Source organism: Camelus ferus, chromosome 15 (genome assembly GCF_009834535.1).
Source record: "Camelus ferus isolate YT-003-E chromosome 15, BCGSAC_Cfer_1.0, whole genome shotgun sequence".
NCBI classification, from domain to species: Eukaryota; Metazoa; Chordata; class Mammalia; order Artiodactyla; family Camelidae; genus Camelus; species Camelus ferus.
The window spans coordinates 25,825,615-25,843,631 of NC_045710.1; the positions used below are offsets into that span (position 1 = coordinate 25,825,615).

General features: G+C 33.7%; 1 protein-coding gene across 3 annotated transcripts in view; it reads right to left on the reverse strand.

Moving 5' to 3' along the window:
* STRN (striatin) overlaps window positions 1-18,017 on the reverse strand; it is an 86,379-nt gene that overhangs the window by 12,845 nt on the left and 55,517 nt on the right. For 2 of the 3 annotated variants that reach the window (XM_032497339.1, XM_032497341.1), the window contains exons 9-16: window positions 16,174-16,260; window positions 15,542-15,685; window positions 13,483-13,619; window positions 8,394-8,569; window positions 6,467-6,514; window positions 5,577-5,698; window positions 2,403-2,570; window positions 449-589 (exon numbers count right to left, since the gene is read on the reverse strand). In XM_032497339.1, coding sequence (XP_032353230.1) covers window positions 449-589; window positions 2,403-2,570; window positions 5,577-5,698; window positions 6,467-6,514; window positions 8,394-8,569; window positions 13,483-13,619; window positions 15,542-15,685; window positions 16,174-16,260 — 1,023 coding nt within the window. The remainder of the gene's footprint in view (window positions 1-448; window positions 590-2,402; window positions 2,571-5,576; window positions 5,699-6,466; window positions 6,515-8,393; window positions 8,570-13,482; window positions 13,620-15,541; window positions 15,686-16,173; window positions 16,261-18,017) is intronic. The other variant, XM_032497340.1, reaches the window with a different exon arrangement.

An 18,017-nucleotide genomic window follows, 5' to 3' on the forward strand; every position in this document is an offset into this window, starting at 1 on the left:
TTAATATAATAGTCTACAGCATAGTGTAAACATAACTTTTATATGCACTGGGAAACCAAAGTGATTGTCTCTACTGCAATACTCGTTTTATTGCAGTGGTCTGAAACCAAACCTGCAATAATTCCAAGACAGGCCTGTATTTAGAATAAACATTATTTTCTTCAAATAGAATTAAAAACTAAACATTTGGCATATAATTAAACTTAACCTCTTTTTAGAATAGCTCAAATGTTACTTCAAACAGTATAGTTTAAATGTGAATAAACTTAACCTAAAGTCTGAAAATCAACAGTAAATCATTATATCCTTCTAAGTAATTGTTATATGATTTTGAGGCAGAACATTTTATAATGACAAGTATTTTTCACAGTTGACTCTAGTAGTTATAATTTTGATAAAACTTAAAAAATTGATCCAAACAAAGACTATTTAAAATTGGTATACATACTTGAATCTAGGTTGGATTCTAAAGTGAGAATGCGTTGTTGTGTCTCCATGTTAAAGATGCTCGTGTATCCTTTGCTGAATGATGCTACCATATGGCTTGGGTCACTGCTTACTAGATCCACAGAGGCAGGGATTCCCAATTCTAAGAGTCAGAACATATTCAAAGAGAATGGTAGTTAGAAGGTCTACTTGACAATGTGCTTAAAATATAGCAAAACAAATAGTGGTATGATATCCTTAAGAAGTAAATAAGGCTCAACATTAGAAGAATTACCTCATAGCCACTCAGTGGAGATTGTTTCTTTTGTTGCTTTTAGTCCTAGTCTATTTTATTACCCTTACCTGTTTATCATATCTTCTGTCACCCAGCTACTGTATTCATTGAATCCAAGCCTTCATTTAGAAATAAACAAAAAACATGTACAGACTACAAATTTTTCTTCTCCCACCTCAATCAACCTGGGGTTTAGGAAATCTTCATTTTAAAGGTCCATCTCTTACTAGGAATTCTAACTATTAAAAATATGGAATTGAGGGAGTAAAAATTCAAACTGTTATTTATTGGTAGTCATGCAAATATCAAATGCAGGCAACTCATTAAAACCTAGACACGAGTTATGACAGCTCAAGAAAAATAAGGTATTTTTATTTATCATCTAGAACAGAGTAAAACGTGATTAAAATTTGGAACTTATTTATAAATGTAAAAAAATAAAGTTATATGTATATGTGAATATAATCTGATTTTTTTCATTTGGTTCAAAATCTAACTAAAGCAAGCTAACAGTTCAAAAATGTGTATTATAGTAGAAGATATATTAATGGCCAAAGAGCACACCAAAAAAAGTGCTCAAAATAATTAGCCACCAAAGAAATAAAAATTTAAATCACAATGAAATACTGCCACATGCTCACCAAAATGGCTAAAATTAAATACACTCTCAACACTAAATGTCTGTAATCAAGGATGTGGAGCTACTGGAATTCTCATATGCTGCTGTCATTGGTGTAACATGGCACAACCACTTTGGAAAAAAGTCTGGCGATTTCACATAAAATTAAACATGTAAGTCTACTTCTAAAGTCCAGTAATTCTAGTTTTAGGTCTTTATCCACCTGTGATAAAAAACATATGAATTTTCTGAATTTTCCAGTGGGGGGGGGTATTGCTCAGTGGTAGAGTGCATACCTAGCATGCACACGGTCCTGGGTTCAATCCCTGGTACCTCCTAAAAGTAATAAATAAATAAATAAATAAACCTAATTACGAAAAAAAAAATTTTTTCATAGCAGCTTTGTTTATAACAGTAAAAATTGGAAACAACCCAAACATCCATCAAAAGATAAATGATAAACACACTGGTTTAAAGAAATACTATTAAACAATAAAAAAAGTCAATTATTAATACTTATTACAACATAGATGAGTCACAAGAACATTACAGTGAGAGTAAAACATCAGATACAAAAAGAGTACACATTGTATGATTTCATTCATATGATGTTTTAGAATAGACAAAACGATCTACAATAAAAGAAATCACAACAGTGGGTACCTCTGGTTAGGAATGGGGAAATGAGACTGACTGGGGAGATGAGAACACAAAGAAACTCTGGGGAGGCGACGGAAATGTTCCATAGCTTGATAGGTACAAGAGTTACGCATTTGTCAAACTTATTAAAATGTATCCATAATACCTGTTTTTTTACTGTATATAAATTATATCTCAGTTTTTATTAATTCCAAAAAAAGTTACTATCTCACCACATAGTATGATTTTTTAAATTACACACATTAAGTTGGAAATTCAAAGAAATACATTTTCATTGCTTAAAAAAAACCCTTCAAATTAAATTTAAACAGTAAGAGTTTATAGAGTCATTTGTTTGTTTCTTTTTAGAGTAAGACATTTTATAAAAGACTCAGTAAAATAATGAAAAAAAAAAGTATGTACCTTGATTATCATTAAACACACTCAGGGCTGGAGCCACCTCAGTTGTATTCCATACACGGAGAGTGCCATCTGCTGAACAGGACAACAAACGCTGGTGTGCTGCACTGTAAGCCAAGCCCCAGACTGCATCGGTGTGGCCCAGGAGAGGGCCTCTTAAAACAGAAGGATCTGTACAAAACAGCAAGAATGCAGGGGAAAAAAGCACAAGTTATAAAGGTATGTAGACTCCAGAGAAAGTAAAATATACAAACAAAATACCTGGCAACAGTATAAAATATGCTTCCTAGTTTCTATTATTCTTCTGAAATGCTGAAAAAAACAGGCTTGGAAACATGCAAATTTAGGGTTTAAAATGTATAAATTAAAATTTAGAAGTTTATTATTTTTCTCCTTAAAAACCTTAAGTATTTCCCTCTCCCTTTTTTCCTTCCATTTAGATTTCTTTAAAACCATGTTAACACAAATCATTTGCATTTAACCTACTTCCAGAGAAAGCACAACTCATATTCCCTGAGGAAGTGAATGGAGACTCCTTCTCCCCTCTGACCACCTTCAGCACTTTGGATACACTCCTTTGGGCCACTTGGGCTATAAACGACAGTTATTCATGGGAGCAACAGGCCTCTGACATTCATAATGGACCTGAACTAAGATCTTCAAGAATTCCCAAATTCTCAAACAGTAAGAACTCACAAATGAATAATGTGTATGCCGGGGAGGAGCAAGGAGGTGGCAGTAGGGGGCAGGATGGATCACTTAGCACTGTTTTACAACAAAAGCCAAACTGGAAACTTTAATTATTAACCCATGACTCTATGAAGTGGTACTTTCAAGATGGTTCACGGACATCAAGTTAAAAATGTCAGCAGTGTTCTCTGTCCTGTATCCTCTCTTGGTCATATCACAGAATATTAATTGAAGACACACTGTGTATTAGGCACTATGCTAGATACAGGGGCCATGCAGATGATTAAGACACAATACTATCCTTGTCCTCAAAAGACAATGTGGTCAGTACAATAAAGCTTCTTGGACAGAATGACACCTAGAGTGCACAGATGTTGGCTAGTTAAAAAACAGAGGGAAGGCATTCCTGACAAAGAAGGAAGCTCCTACAAAACCACAGAAGGAAAAATAGCATGCTAAGAAATTCAGCATGAAGTTTGAGGCAGGAAGTGGATGAGAGTAGCTAGTTTATGGTGGGACTTCTATGACACATAAAGGTACTTAGAAATTATCCTAAAAGCAAGAGGGAACAGCAGCAGGGTGAAGTATTTAATAAGGTAACTTTAACTGTAGTATAGAAGACACACTGGAAAGAATGAAGATGAAGGCCGGGAGACAGTTTTAGTAGACTGGGAGGGAGAAGATGAAGACCCAAAGAAGGACAGTGGTAACATAGTCAAAGTAGGAGTAAACTGAAGAAACATTTAGGGGGTGCTATCAAAAAGACTAGGTAATTAATAAGGTATAGATGGTAAAACAGGGTCGAGGAATCAAGGATAACTCATAGGTTTCTAGTTTGGGTAATACTGGTAGTGCCACCAACCAGTAAAGAATATATGGGAGAAGAAACAGTGCTTGTAGGGCTTTATGGACAATGAGACAGCCCCTAGGAAATGTTCTGCAGGTAGTCCGAGGCTTAAAGAAGAGATTTATGAGTCAATAGCACATAAAACCACAAAGTGGATTCAATCTACCAAAGAATAGGTGTACAATGCAAAGAATGACTTAGGGTCTAGGCACTAATAAATGCCAATATTTAAGGTGAGAAAAATAAAAGGAGTTTTTGAAGGTTAGGGAACAAAAACTGTCATAGAGTTAAGTGTCAAAAAAAGCCCATAGTGAACAAATTTCAAAAAAGAGTGGCCCACTGTTTCAGATAGCCAATATACTTAGTAAAATAAGGACTGTAAAATACCCTTTGGATCAGCCAACTAGGTAGTTACTGATACAGCTAGAAGACAAAATGCATATGGATGATGCACAGGGAAAGGACATGGAATTAGTAACTAGTAATTGTGTTTTATAGACAAAATCACCTAAGAGACACTGATAATGAAGGGAAGAGAAACTAAACAAAAGCCAGAGAGGGGAAATGAAGTTAAGAAAAGGCTTCTTCTTGCCCAGGATGGGAGACATCTGAATTTATTTATATGCTGAGAGGATGGAAAGAGAGCAAAGAGGGTGAGGTTTCAGATGAAAGCAAGAGAAAGCAGAAGAGAGAGAAAGTCAGAGACAGAGAGATAAAACGATACTAGAGCATAGTCTCAAAGGAAACAAGAGAATGAGATCAACAGCAAAAGGGGAAGGGTTGGCTTAGGACAGAATGAGGACAACTGATCCTGATAGAGGGACAGAGGAAGTAAGAAAAAGCATGGAACATAAATCTACAAAAGAAGTGGGGAGGGAGTGGGGGGTTACTTTTCACAAATATATGTTAAATGCTTATTAAATAAATGTTGAGAGAACTTTTCACTTATTGAATTTTTTATCTTAGGCTTGGTGGTAAAATTAATCTAAAATGATAACAAAAATAAAATGTGGTTTTATAACAAATAGGATACTTCATACCATTCGAGAATTTTAAGAGGAAAACCCAAATAGTTCTTAAACAGTTTTGCAAGGGAATTTATAATAATACCTAGTGATAGATTATAATACAGATTTTGTTTCATAGTGCTGTTCCCAAGACTAAAGGGCACTTCTTAATTTTTAAGGACTTTTAAATATTTTGTTGCCATATACTTTAAAAAATCATTAACCTCTACATTCTTCAATAACTGATCAAGAAGATGATGCCAACATTCATTTTCCTTCAAAGCTGTCTGTCAAGAATGGTGATGAAATATGATTATTGATTAGTAATGGTGTATCAAATACTGTACAAATTCCTAAAATAAAGAAAACAATTGTCAATCAAGCCAGCATTTTCAATCAGTAAGACTTTCAGGAAGGGGAACTGTTTTCTCAGGCAAAATACATTACTTTCTTTTTTCTTTTAGCATTGTATATATCAAACTGATTCCCTAATACAAGAGTCCTTTCTAACAAAATAAAGTTATGGTTCTCTTTTACCAATTTTTTTAAATCTCATTTTATCCTTATATATGCTATGTAAGATGCGTAAAAAGAAAATATCTTGTTCTTTCATATCCTTGGGGAATCACATACCATAAGAGTCATAGGGGTCGATGTTGGGGTTGGTGGTGTTCCAGCCCTGGATCAGTCCATCAGTACCACCACTGTAGCACTGCTCACCATTGCTGCTCATCACCACACAAAGCACTGGGCCTCTGGGAGATAAAATCAATTTCTATTTTCAAAAATCAATGTGATAATAGGACTTGTTAAAATTAAGAAAGCTTAATTATTCAAATGGCTTTCTCTCTTTCTGCTTTGTACAACAAATAAAAAACTATCATGGCAACATTCATTTTTCTTTCTCTGCTAAACCAGATTAGTGAACTATGACCTGTGGGCCAAATCCAGCCAGTGGACTGTTTTTGTACAGTCCTCAAGCATTTATAGATTTTACATTTTTTTAAGGGTTATAAAACAAAACTAAACTAAAAAAAAAAATGCATCCAGCAAAGCCTAAAAAATATTTACTATCTGATCCTTTTATATATAAAAAGCATACCAACTTCTGTGAGTGAACAGGTACATTTCTTAAACTTAAATGAAAACAGGAAAAACATGCAATATGTGGTCACAATAAAAATTATAAAAATCTTGGAAATTTTTATCTAGGTTATCTTTAAGGGAAAAAAGATCAGGATTTCTAATAGTTAAACTTAACTGTCTCAACTTTAAGAGAGAGACATACATCATTTAAACATCATGTAAATAAAATCTAGTTTCAGCAAGGATCCCTGTTTGGTAGTGATAAACTCATCTATAACATTATATTATCTGCCAGTTCCTTTTAGATTTACAAAAACAAAACACTACTAAATACAAAAAGCACATAGCACAAACACATAAGTGAGAGAAGACAAATTTTCTAATCAGGCTGATTTACAATGATACTGATTTAAAACAAAGAAAAAGCACATACTTACTTATGAGCCCTGAATGTATAGATAGGCTCCACATCGAGAGAAGTACTCCTAAATCAGAGAGAGGAAGATTTTTACCAGTTGAAGCTTCAGCACTAAACAATCTGACTGCATGTATGTCATAAAATCACCTTCAGCAATACTGACCCTACGGTAATACAGCATTCCCAACTCCAGGACACAAGAAAGCTTCCCTAACACTAACCACATATTTTTTGTGACTTTGAGAAATAAAATCCTTATTTAGTAACAATACCTTGTTACAGTGCTTTCAGCATCATCCTAATCTACTTGACTAAAGGGAGAGAGAGCCTCACTCAGGGGAATCAACATAATGGGCTTTAAAGGGATAAATTTCTGGATTTAATTTCCAGTTCGGTCACTTAACTGGCCAACTTTAGGCAAATTATTTAATCTTTAGGAACTTCGGATTCCTCCACGTTTAAAATAAAATAGAAAAAATAGGGATACCACCAAATGCTCACAGGATTAAATGAGATTCTGTAAGTAAAACAGCCAAGGACAGAACCAGGCACACAGTAGGATTTCAATAAATGGTACTTTAATTTCATTGCATTTTCATGAAGGTTAATTTGTTTGTCCTTAGCAGAAACTGTCCAAATTATCAGCTTATTCACTACTCAGAATACTGTGTATGAGTGTTCTACAGTGCCTAATACTGGCCATGACTGATCATGGAAACTGGATTTAAAGTCAAGTACTCACCATTTTCTACACTATACTGTAGTTTTTTAAATAAGCATAGGTTTTTAATTTTAAGTTCAAAGGTAAACAGGCTAGTGTTACTTGTGTGTGAAGGTATTGTTACTAAGCTATTACCAGCAAAAAATTATTTCAATATTTTTCTAAATTTTAGTCAAGAATATATGAGATATTCACATTCTTTGGTCTAATGTGATGCCCATTATGACTAAAGAACTTGAAAGACAAAAGGTACAATTTATAACCAAGAAATAATTTTTCTCTGCTGAAGACACCTGGTCTATATGAGGATTCACTTGGTTTTAGCAAGATCTGGTTGAGCTATCTGATTAATCAAGTATTTTATCTAATCTGTGTTTGACTCAGTAGGAGGGTCACCGATCTCTTTAAAACTGGGCAACAGATATAATCCACCAGCAGTAAAACTTCCATAATCCCCTCCATCCGATGTTCATTTCTACTCTTTAATAACAGGGGTATCTGACACTGTAGAAGGGCCATGTTTGAGTTCTGGGCCATGAGACCCAGGAAAGAAAGGAGAGGAGTTCCAAAAAAGACCACATCAAGTGGGATCAGGACTAGCTTGGTGACTGATAAAAGGTATTTATACCAACTCATGTCTGTCCATGCTTAGACAAGAACCAAGGGGCCAAAGCAGGCATTAGCAGTTAAGTGATAGCAACAATAGTGCCTTTCAGTCTAGACATTTTGGTCAAGGCCAAAAGATAAGATCAAAGAGAGGTCTCTTAACCCACCCCACTTCAGCCTTCCCTCCCTTCCACTCAATAAGTCTAAATCTAGTAATCAATGGGGCAGAGCTGGGGTGGGAGTTGGCAGGGGGTGGGGTGGGGTGGGGTGATGATTTTAAACATGCTTATACCTGTTTACAACAACAGTAGAAACCTTCAGTACAGATAAAAGGCTCCCCAAATAAGACAGTTATTTAAAACACTGTATAAAGATTGTAATGAGCAGTCATAAACCATGGGAAATCATCAGATAATACTATTTCTCCCTAAGGGTCAGTTTTCCAACCTAAATTAGCTTATGAATATAGAGGGGAAAACATTCTAAATTATGTGACATGGTAACAGAAGAAAGAATTAGAAAAGATACTGAGGGAATTTAATAGCAAATAATAAATTTTTTTTCTGCTGAAAAACTGCCAATTAAAATATTCAAATATAGTTAAAGTAAATATTCTCACTTTTTGGCTGGGGCTGTTTTCTGCAAATTCCACATTTTTAATGTGTGATCCTCTGATGCTGTTATCAAAACAGGCTCAGTGGGGTGGAAAGCAAGGGCTCGAATGCCATCAAAGTGACTTCTTAATGTAAACTTAGGGTTCCATGTCTTCCTCAACGCATCTTTATTGTTTGCTATCTATTAAAGAAACGAAAGACACCAATACATTTAGTTCAGAATAGAAAAAAACGATATTTCAACATTCTTACTGATTTGTCATTAAACTATCACATTTTGTTAACTTTCAAAACAATGTAATTTTAAAATGTAAATAACCAAATCAATAGGCAAAATTAGCAAGATGTCAACAATGATTTTCTTTGAAGAAATATGATGCTATGGTAAGAAAAAAGGTTAATGATTCAATATATAGAGAGTATCAAATATAATATAAAACAGATCTTCAGTAGGTAAATTTTTTTAAAATATAAGTAATTTCAACCTAAATTAAGGAATAGAAACTAATTGGAATAAAAGTTGAAAACCTAAGTTACCTTTAAATAACTGTTAACATTATAGAATATGATCTTACTACTGAAATTTTCAATGCTTTCTAATAAGAGCTAAATTTTCTTCAAATTGGTGACAAAGTCTATAAACTGGAAACATAAAATATTAAAACTGGAAGAGACAGATGCTACCAAAAAAAAATAGATTCCATGGGTGAAATAAACGCATCATTGTGTTGATTTTTCTTAACAGAATCTCCATCTCAACAATGGAAAAAATGCACTATTTTTTCATTTCACTTAATAGGAAATCTAAAGAGTTAATGTTTAACTTTACACAAGCACCAAGTATAAAATCTTCACATTCCAAGGCTAACAATCAAGCTAAGTTTAAGCAAGAGTGGGGCAAGTATTGGTAACACACTGGAGATATGTTACTATACTTACAATGACAAAAATCATCAATGATACAAACAATAGCTTCTATTTTGAGCATTATTCATTATTTTGTACATTATTCAAAAAACTTAACATGCATTAACTCACTTAATCCTCAGAACAACTCTATGAAGTAGAAATTAACATTATCTCCACTTTACAGACTGGACATGTAAGGAAAAGAGAAGTGACTTGCCCTCTAGTAAATGAAGGAGTTGGGACTCAAAACCAAGCAGTCTGGCTTCAGAGGCTACACTATTACGATAAATTATAGTCTAGAAGCCAGAAGTCTAAAAATCTGCAGAAAAAGTTGGATGAGACATGTCATAATTGGGGCAATAAGTGAGGACAAAACACTCTACACAAGGAACCACTCCAAGAATTGGGGCTAGTTATCTGTGGGATGGGTAGACTTGGGAGGGTGGAGAGGACAAGGACAACAGAATAGACTCCTGCTTGCTCTTGCTAAAAAGCTGAAAGGTTTTCATATGCAAAAGCACTTAGATTCCTTCTGAGTATCTTAATGTGGTAGGCAGCCACTAAGACAGTTCCTAATCAGCCCAACCTCCTTGTGTTTTTACTTCCGTGTAGTCCCCTTCCACAGTCCCCTAGGGGGACTGTGGAACGGTTGCTCTGTAAGACCAACAGCATACAGCATTAGAACAAATTACATTATAAAACCTTTCATTTGAGCACTCCTTTTCTCTCTTTTTTCAAGTGCCCTCACACTGGGAGAAGCCAGCTGCTCTGCTGAGGAGCCCACAGAGAAGTCCATGTGGTGAGGAACTAGTCACAAGCCAATCACCAGTAAGAAACCAAGGCCTTCCAACAACTACACAAGTGAGCTTGGAAGCAGACCTTCCCTAAGTCAAGTCTTCATGTAAGACTGCAGCTCTTGCCAATATCTTGACTGCAATTACATAAGTAACCAGAAGCACACAGCTAAGCTGTCCCCAGATTGCTGACCCACGGAAACTATGAAATAGAAATGTTTCTTGTTTTAAGCTGTTAAGTTTGGTACAATTTGTTACTCAGCAATAGATTGCTAATACACTTAATAAAACTAGGAACTACTTTTAGAAACAGACAGACTAACACTAAGTTTTCTAACAATATAGAGCTATGAAAAAATAATGAGCTTTTTCTAAAGACAAGACTGAGTTCCATTATATATTAGATACATTTCTTTGAGGGGTTAGTATAGAGGGAACAAAAGTATATATCGGAAATTTCTGCATCTAGCCATGTTGAACTAGGTCATTAGGACCAAATGCGCACAGAGGACAAGTGGAAAAGCAGAGCTAAAAATAAAAAATGGAGAACCAACAAAATACTGAAGAAAAACCAGGCCAGGATCCAGTGGAAGATACTAAGGAGGTAAGCCTGTTATTTGGACTTGTTTTTCCCCAAAGGGTGTTTGCCGATTCCAAAAGAAACAGCTAAGTGATTGATCTGTGCTTTTGACAACTTTGCAAGACAGGGAGATATAAATTGGTACCAAGGGCCTGCCATGAAAGTGGGGCAAAGCAATCAAAACCCTTGCTTTAGATTTTAATTTCAAAGGGCAGTATCCTACACATAAGGGTGAACTGGAGAACATAAGCTCTTACAAAGATTGTAGATCAGCTTTAGATCATCTCAGAAATTGAAAATGGAGTGAGGTGATCCAGATTTCTAGTGGCTGCAGCGACCTGAGAGAAGCAAATTAAAATATACTACCTAAGGGAAGATATAATCTTGGGGCTAAAGTTATTTCTACAGACAATTTTTCAAATATAGTATCTGGACATGGTAAAAAAATAACTGTGCTCATATAACATAACATAAATCAAAACAAGCAGAAACAACATATAATAGTAACAGAACTACAGAGTCCCTGATTCAAACTTAAAAATAATCATGCTTACTATATTGAAGAAGATAAAAGACAACACTGAAAATTTTGAAAGAAATCTGTAAACAATAAAAAAAGAGTAATTCTAGAAGCAAAAAATCTAAGACCTCAATAGATGGTTTTAATTACAGATTACACATAACTAAAGAGAGAATTAGTGAATTGGAAGATGGGTCATTAAAAAAAATCTAGACTGAAGTACAGGAAAAAAAAAAGATGAAAAATACAGAAGAAAAAGAATAAGAGACAGACTATATAGAAAGAAGATCTAATAATATAATTAGCGTTCCAGAAAAGGGGGTGGGGAGGGTAAAAGCAGTATTTGAAGAGAAATGGCTGAGAATTTTACAAAACTGATGGAAACATTAAGCCAAGAAGGACTAAGAATTTCAAGGTTAAATAAAAAGAAAACTAAACCTTAGCTGACAATCAAGACACAAAGAAATACCAGTCACAGAAAAAAAATCAGACTACCACTGAATGACCAGAGAGCAATGACAGTTGACTTGAGCAGAAAACAATAACAAAAACATACTGAAATAAAAATATACATATATATACACTGAAATAACATATTTAGAGCATTCAAACATTTTGCCAACTAGAATTCAATATCAAAGAAAACAGATAACCCACTCAAGCAAAAAAAGACAATTTAAGAAAATCAGAAACTAAGAGAATTGGGCACCAGCAGATAGATCTTCACTAAAGAAAAATATTAAGTGTACTCAGAGTAAAAGTAAAGTGATCCCAGATGGACAGTCAGACATGCAGGGGAGAACAGAAAAAAAGTAAAATGGATAATTTAAAATAGTTAATTCTGGCTATCAGCATACAAAACAGTATCTTGTAGGAACCAAATGCATACAGAAATAAAATATAAAACAAGAGTGACATGTATGTAGGGTGGGAGTTTTTTTAAACAGAATAAAAAATGTTCTAAAGGTCTTCACATGTAAAATTTTCATAAGGATGTATGTGGTAATCTCTAGGGTAACAATTAAAAGAGTAATGAAAGCATGTATAAACTCCAAATAACAGGGAGAATGAATAATAAAAAACAATCAATTCCAATTTAGGCAAAAACAGGAGAAAAAACAAACAGAATAGGTGGCACAAATCGATGGCAGGCTTAAACCCAAATATATCAGTAATTATTTTAAAAAGAAATGGACTAAATGCTCTTATTTAAAAGGTTGTCAAAGGTTATGTGAAAAAAAAACAGAAATCAACTAGATGGTGTTTAAAAAGAAATGTAAAATATAAGGATATATAAATATTGAAAATAGAAAAAAAATTTTTTTTAATCTGTATCACATATGTGGAGAATGCAGTGCAAGGAGCCCATTTAGATTAGGTTATTGTAGTAGTTCCAGGTGAAACAAAAGTGGACTAGGAAGGGAGGTAAAAAGAAGTACTACATGGATTTCAGTTGGTTTTGGAAGTAGAATCCAGAAGACTTACTAAAGGATTTAGCACAGAGAGAGTTTTTGATTTGCAGGAAGAGGGCTGAATGGTGAGGGTTCATCTCGGGAATACTTCCATGATTCACTTAGGCATCCATCCCACATCCCCTATCCTCCAAGTGGCAGGGGCTACATTGTATACTCCAACAAAGATAATGAAATTTCAAAGTGAGAGGATATTAATGAAGAGATAAGACAGGTTATAAATACTTTATGAAATAAGCAACTGTTTTCCTGATTATGAACAATTATTAATGTATGAATAAAACAACTGTGTCTGGGATTAAGTAAACTCATGTGTGCATAAAGGTATAAACATTTCAGTTTTGGTCCCAATCACTGATGGGTCAGCCTCACACCTGGAAAGCACCCTATATGCACCACTACCTAACAACAGCTAAAATCACTTTTCAGCAGGATACTGTTGGTGCACTAATGAAGCAAGACAAACGCTGCTATTATGAAGGCATGAATTCCAACTAACCATTGGTGCCCTAAAATATAAGACAAAACCCAAACCTGCTAATAGAAAAGGGTATTCTTTATTCTTTCCCTTTTCTAAAATCAATGAACAAGCTATGATCCAATGATTTACGGATTTAGGTAAAGCCCATAATTTTAATCTCTGTATGATATGAAAAGTATTATTGTTTATTTTTACAACATACTCATATTTTCAAAGTTTGTGATTAAAACTTAACCAAATTCTGTGCTTGTGAAGTTTTACCAGTGCCATATTTTTTCTATAAAATTAACTATTTTCAAAAAATAAATACAAACAACAAAAATAAAACTACTACTTACATCATAAGTTAATGAATCTGCTTCATTGGCCACTGTGAGGCCTGCTAGTTCTCCAAGTCCCAGTTCACTTTCAAGGGCCTCATCTGCTCCCATGATGAATGACTTCCCAGAAGAAGGAGGAAATGTCAGGGCTTCCACTAAAGGGGGAAGACAAAAGAAACATTTTTTAAAAACCCTCTAAATAGTCAACAATTAGTCTCATAAGGGCATGCCTACATTTAATTATTTTTTAATGCCTTTCAACACAATAAAATTCAGTAAGCAGAAAATCCTGAGGAACTGGTTGCTTTTCCAATATCTTAACCATAGCTAAAGGTATCATCTAATTAGAAACGTACAACATGAAACAAGTCCAATAGTTCACTATCCTTTGTTTTTCACTATACAGAAAAATGTGACTAAAACGAAAGTTGGCTTTCCTCATTTCATACTTCATGCTAATTACCCTAATTATTTCTATTAACTATTAAAACACGTATAACACGTGATTTTGAACAATGCCGGCTGCATTCAAAATAAAATTGGTTAATTCTATAGACTGGAGGAATATGGAAAATTTCAAATGAAAATGGTTTTACAACTGTAAAATGTGTCTAGATGAGGCAAAATTAATATGTGGTGTTAGAACTAAGGGATTACTTCTGGAGAAAAGGGAAGGGGTAGAGTTGGAAGGCAGCACAATCAAGACTTCTAGGCCCTGGTAATGTTCTGCTTCTTGACCTAGGCAGTGGTGACACGGCTGGGTTCGCTTTGAGATATTCACTCAGCTGAGCTGCACCCTTATGACTTCAGCAGCTTTCTGTAGGTATGTTATATTTCGTTCAAAAATATTTATTTCAAATAAATTTTTTAAAGTGTTTGTTCTAACACTTTCATTAGCTGCCAAATGTGCTTCAAGATGTCAGATTTACTTTGTGAGAAATTTAAATATCTTTATTTTATAGCCCTCTATTTTACACCAATTCAATTCCTTAGGTCACCATCAGAAGAACCAGTTAAAAGCAAAATGCTAATGCAAATTATTGTCACAAACTGTCAGAGATAATCTTTAAGTAGTTTTCCAGAAGTAATTACTTTACTGATGACAAACATTTATGAGTTTAGATGAATTTAGTAGTTTAAACTTCAGTTGCTAAAGAAGTAAATTAACTTTTTCTTAAAAGAAACAAGTCAACTGTATTAATCAGTACACGTAGAAAACAGATTTATAAGATGTTTTTCAGCTTTACACTCAATCATATAATTTTAGATTCAATAAAAATATCAATATATATATAAATATATACTTTATATATAATACAATATAAATATATACTTTAAAATAAATATCCACACATAAGCATTTTATACATTTATAAATAAATAGATAAATCAGAACTTGTGTCTAAAAGACACAACAAATATATACCACAGATTGCACTGTAAAAAACTGTGGACAATCAAAATATTGGAATGGCTAAGCATCATCTAAAATAGAATAGTAATCTTAAAATTACAACTGTGAAGATGATTTTTATGATTTTATATTAAGCAAATAAAACAAAATTGAAGTATTCTACATAATTGACTATAACTCTGTAAAAGTATATGCACATAGACAAGGACTGAAAGGGAACAAGGAAAAATAGAAAGTAGAAAACGTGACTAGACCTTCAGGTATCTTTTTCCCTTTATCATTTACCAATGGTAAACTGCTTAAATTTTGAAAATATTGAGTCTCAATGTAAACATTTACTACCTATTTATAGACTTAATTTTCTCACTGTTGGAATGGCATAATTAGAACTACCTTTATATACATCAAATACATGGCTTTGTGGAGCTAGAGGATGTTCTAAACTATAATTTAGAGTTGGTTAAGTTTATGCATCCTTTTTCAAGTCCTAAAGATTATAGTTGGAATCAAAACCCTTTGAATATAAGAAAGCCTATATATGGAGAATATTAAGTAGTTCAAACATTTGTACAATAAAATTTTTATCTTTAAGAGTCCTAATAACTGAATTCAGACAAGAACATCCAAGTGCTTTCTGTGCTCTAGGATATCTAAAATACTTGCCTTCATCTGCCCTATTTATTTCATGTTCAGGAAGCCTGGAGCTGCTGGGTCTGGAAGGTGAGCCCACAGATGGCTGCAAGGAGGGAAGTTCATCAACATCTCTCAAATTAGCAAGCATATCTTGTAGTTTTGACCTATTGGGCCCTAGCCCCAAAAAAGGGAGGGAGAGAACAAAAAAGAGGAAACAGAATTATCCAACTGCATCAAAATGGTGCCATAAACCTTATTCACATCTGCCAACATTCAGCTTTAAAAATGCCCTACTATATTAAAAAGTAATTATTTTCTAAGTTTCAAATTGTTCTGAAAGTTTGTTATTTCTTAAAAAGAATTATGTTTTATGTATATTTTAAAAAGTAAGCTAATGAAATAACATTACTATTTGCATAAAAAAAGTTTATGTGCAATTTGGATCATTAAAAATAGTATTATTTATAATCCTTGTATACTTTTCTAAACCTAGACAGATACCACAGACCGTGAAACCACTGCGTACTGAATTAAAGTCACATCCCTTTTTGTTTGTTTACATTCATTGCCTTACATCCTGAAGCTATGGTACCCAAGGTCAAATCTCATGCCCTGAAGCTATGGTACCCGAGTTGAAATCTCATGCCCTGCTGATTACTTACCAATACTTTGATGCTTCATTCTCCCACATCCCTGTTTTGACTGTTTTATATAGGATAGAGGCTGAAACAGATCTTCGGTAGTTTTTCCTGTTATAAGTTTAATTAAGAATGGGAAAATCTTACCCATAGTCCATTATGTTTTTTTTCCCTATACCAGAAAACTATTTTTAAGCAATTTTAACTAATACCTAGAAATATATTTCAAGATAGTATGACTGGAGAACACAATCTGACTGGAAATATTTCTACTAGACCGTATTACAAAGACTCAATCTTTTCCAATGAGTAATAGTTCAATTTAAAAAATACCTATGGTGGTTTATAAATTAATGCTCCATATATCAACTCAAAGTTTTGCTTCAGTTCTATTTTCAGGTCTTTCAGTTCTATTTTTATCTTGTCTTCACTTTTTCCAAGACTACCGTTTTATCAAGATAACCTGAACTGACGATGATTAAAAAAAAACTGTGCTGAACCTTAATGTATAGTCTCTCTCTCTTCAGTGAAAGACATTAAAATTTCTCCCCCTAAAGAATCATTTTTCTTCGCCATAATAAAAAACTATGTGCTATACGCCTGAATAGTGATCATAATACCCAGATTCAGGAAACCCAATAGCTTCTATTAGCAGGAATACTATTCCAGTCAAATGGTGCAGTTTTAGACCTTAAATGCTAAATCCCAACTACAGCAGTGCCTTGGTATTTGACAAGAAGTGAATAATCAATACAACAGTAGATGGATTCTGCATAAGTCCTGGAAACCTTTCCAACCTAAAGCTCTTTTACATTTCAAGGCGTTCATTACATTATGGCACTATGACTTAAAGAAATATCCCAACTTTAAGTCAATGTGACAATTAAAATACTCTTCTTGTTTCTTGTGTATGACAGATAAATAACCCTCAAAATTTCAGTTTAACTGGTTTTATCATAGCTCTGAAAAGCCATAACAAACCATGTCTCACTACTGTTTATTACAGTTAAATTTTTCACAGTATTTCTTAATAAAAAGTACAAAATGTTCTTATGTTTTAATATTAATCTTTCTCACTGTGATTTAATTTATACTGAGAAGGAATCAAATGACATTCTCTTTCAGTTACATAATGGTTGGTACAATAGTAACATCAATAATGGCCACTGACTTTTTATTCATTCAAGCTGAGTACTTGTAAATTCTAAGATATTTTAAATAAAGATTTAAATGTTTATCAGTATGGGATTTTAAAATGCAGAACAGATAAACAAGATTATACTGTATAGCACAAGGAAATATATACAAGATCTTGCGGTAGCTCATAGCAAAAAAAAATGTGACAATGAATATATGTATGTTCATGTATATGTGAAAAATTGTGCTCTACACTAGAATCTGACACAACATTGTAAAATGACTATTACTCAGTAAAAAAAATGTAAAGAAAAAAACCCTGAAAAAAAATATTTATCAGTAAGTACTAGGTTGTAAAAGAATGACTGGCCTTTGATAAACCTTAGCATCACTATAAAAAAAGAGGGAAAAAAGCATATCCTCCCAATATTTTGCAATTTTAAGTACATGCCTTATTAAACTGGACTTTAATCTCACTTCACACTACTTTAATAACCCACAGGATGAAATTCCTATTGCCACAGAAGGGAGACCCATGTCCATCCTGAAATGAGAGTGGTGGCACAAGGGGATAATGTGGCCTTGCTCTCCTAAATAGGTGTTTAGGGTGGCTTTCAGGGATGTTTGAAAGCTTTTATAATTCCATTTTATATACTTAACTAGATCTACTGCTAAACTTTATTAATAATGTGCATGAGTTATATGATTCACGGGGCTAGAAATTCCACTTT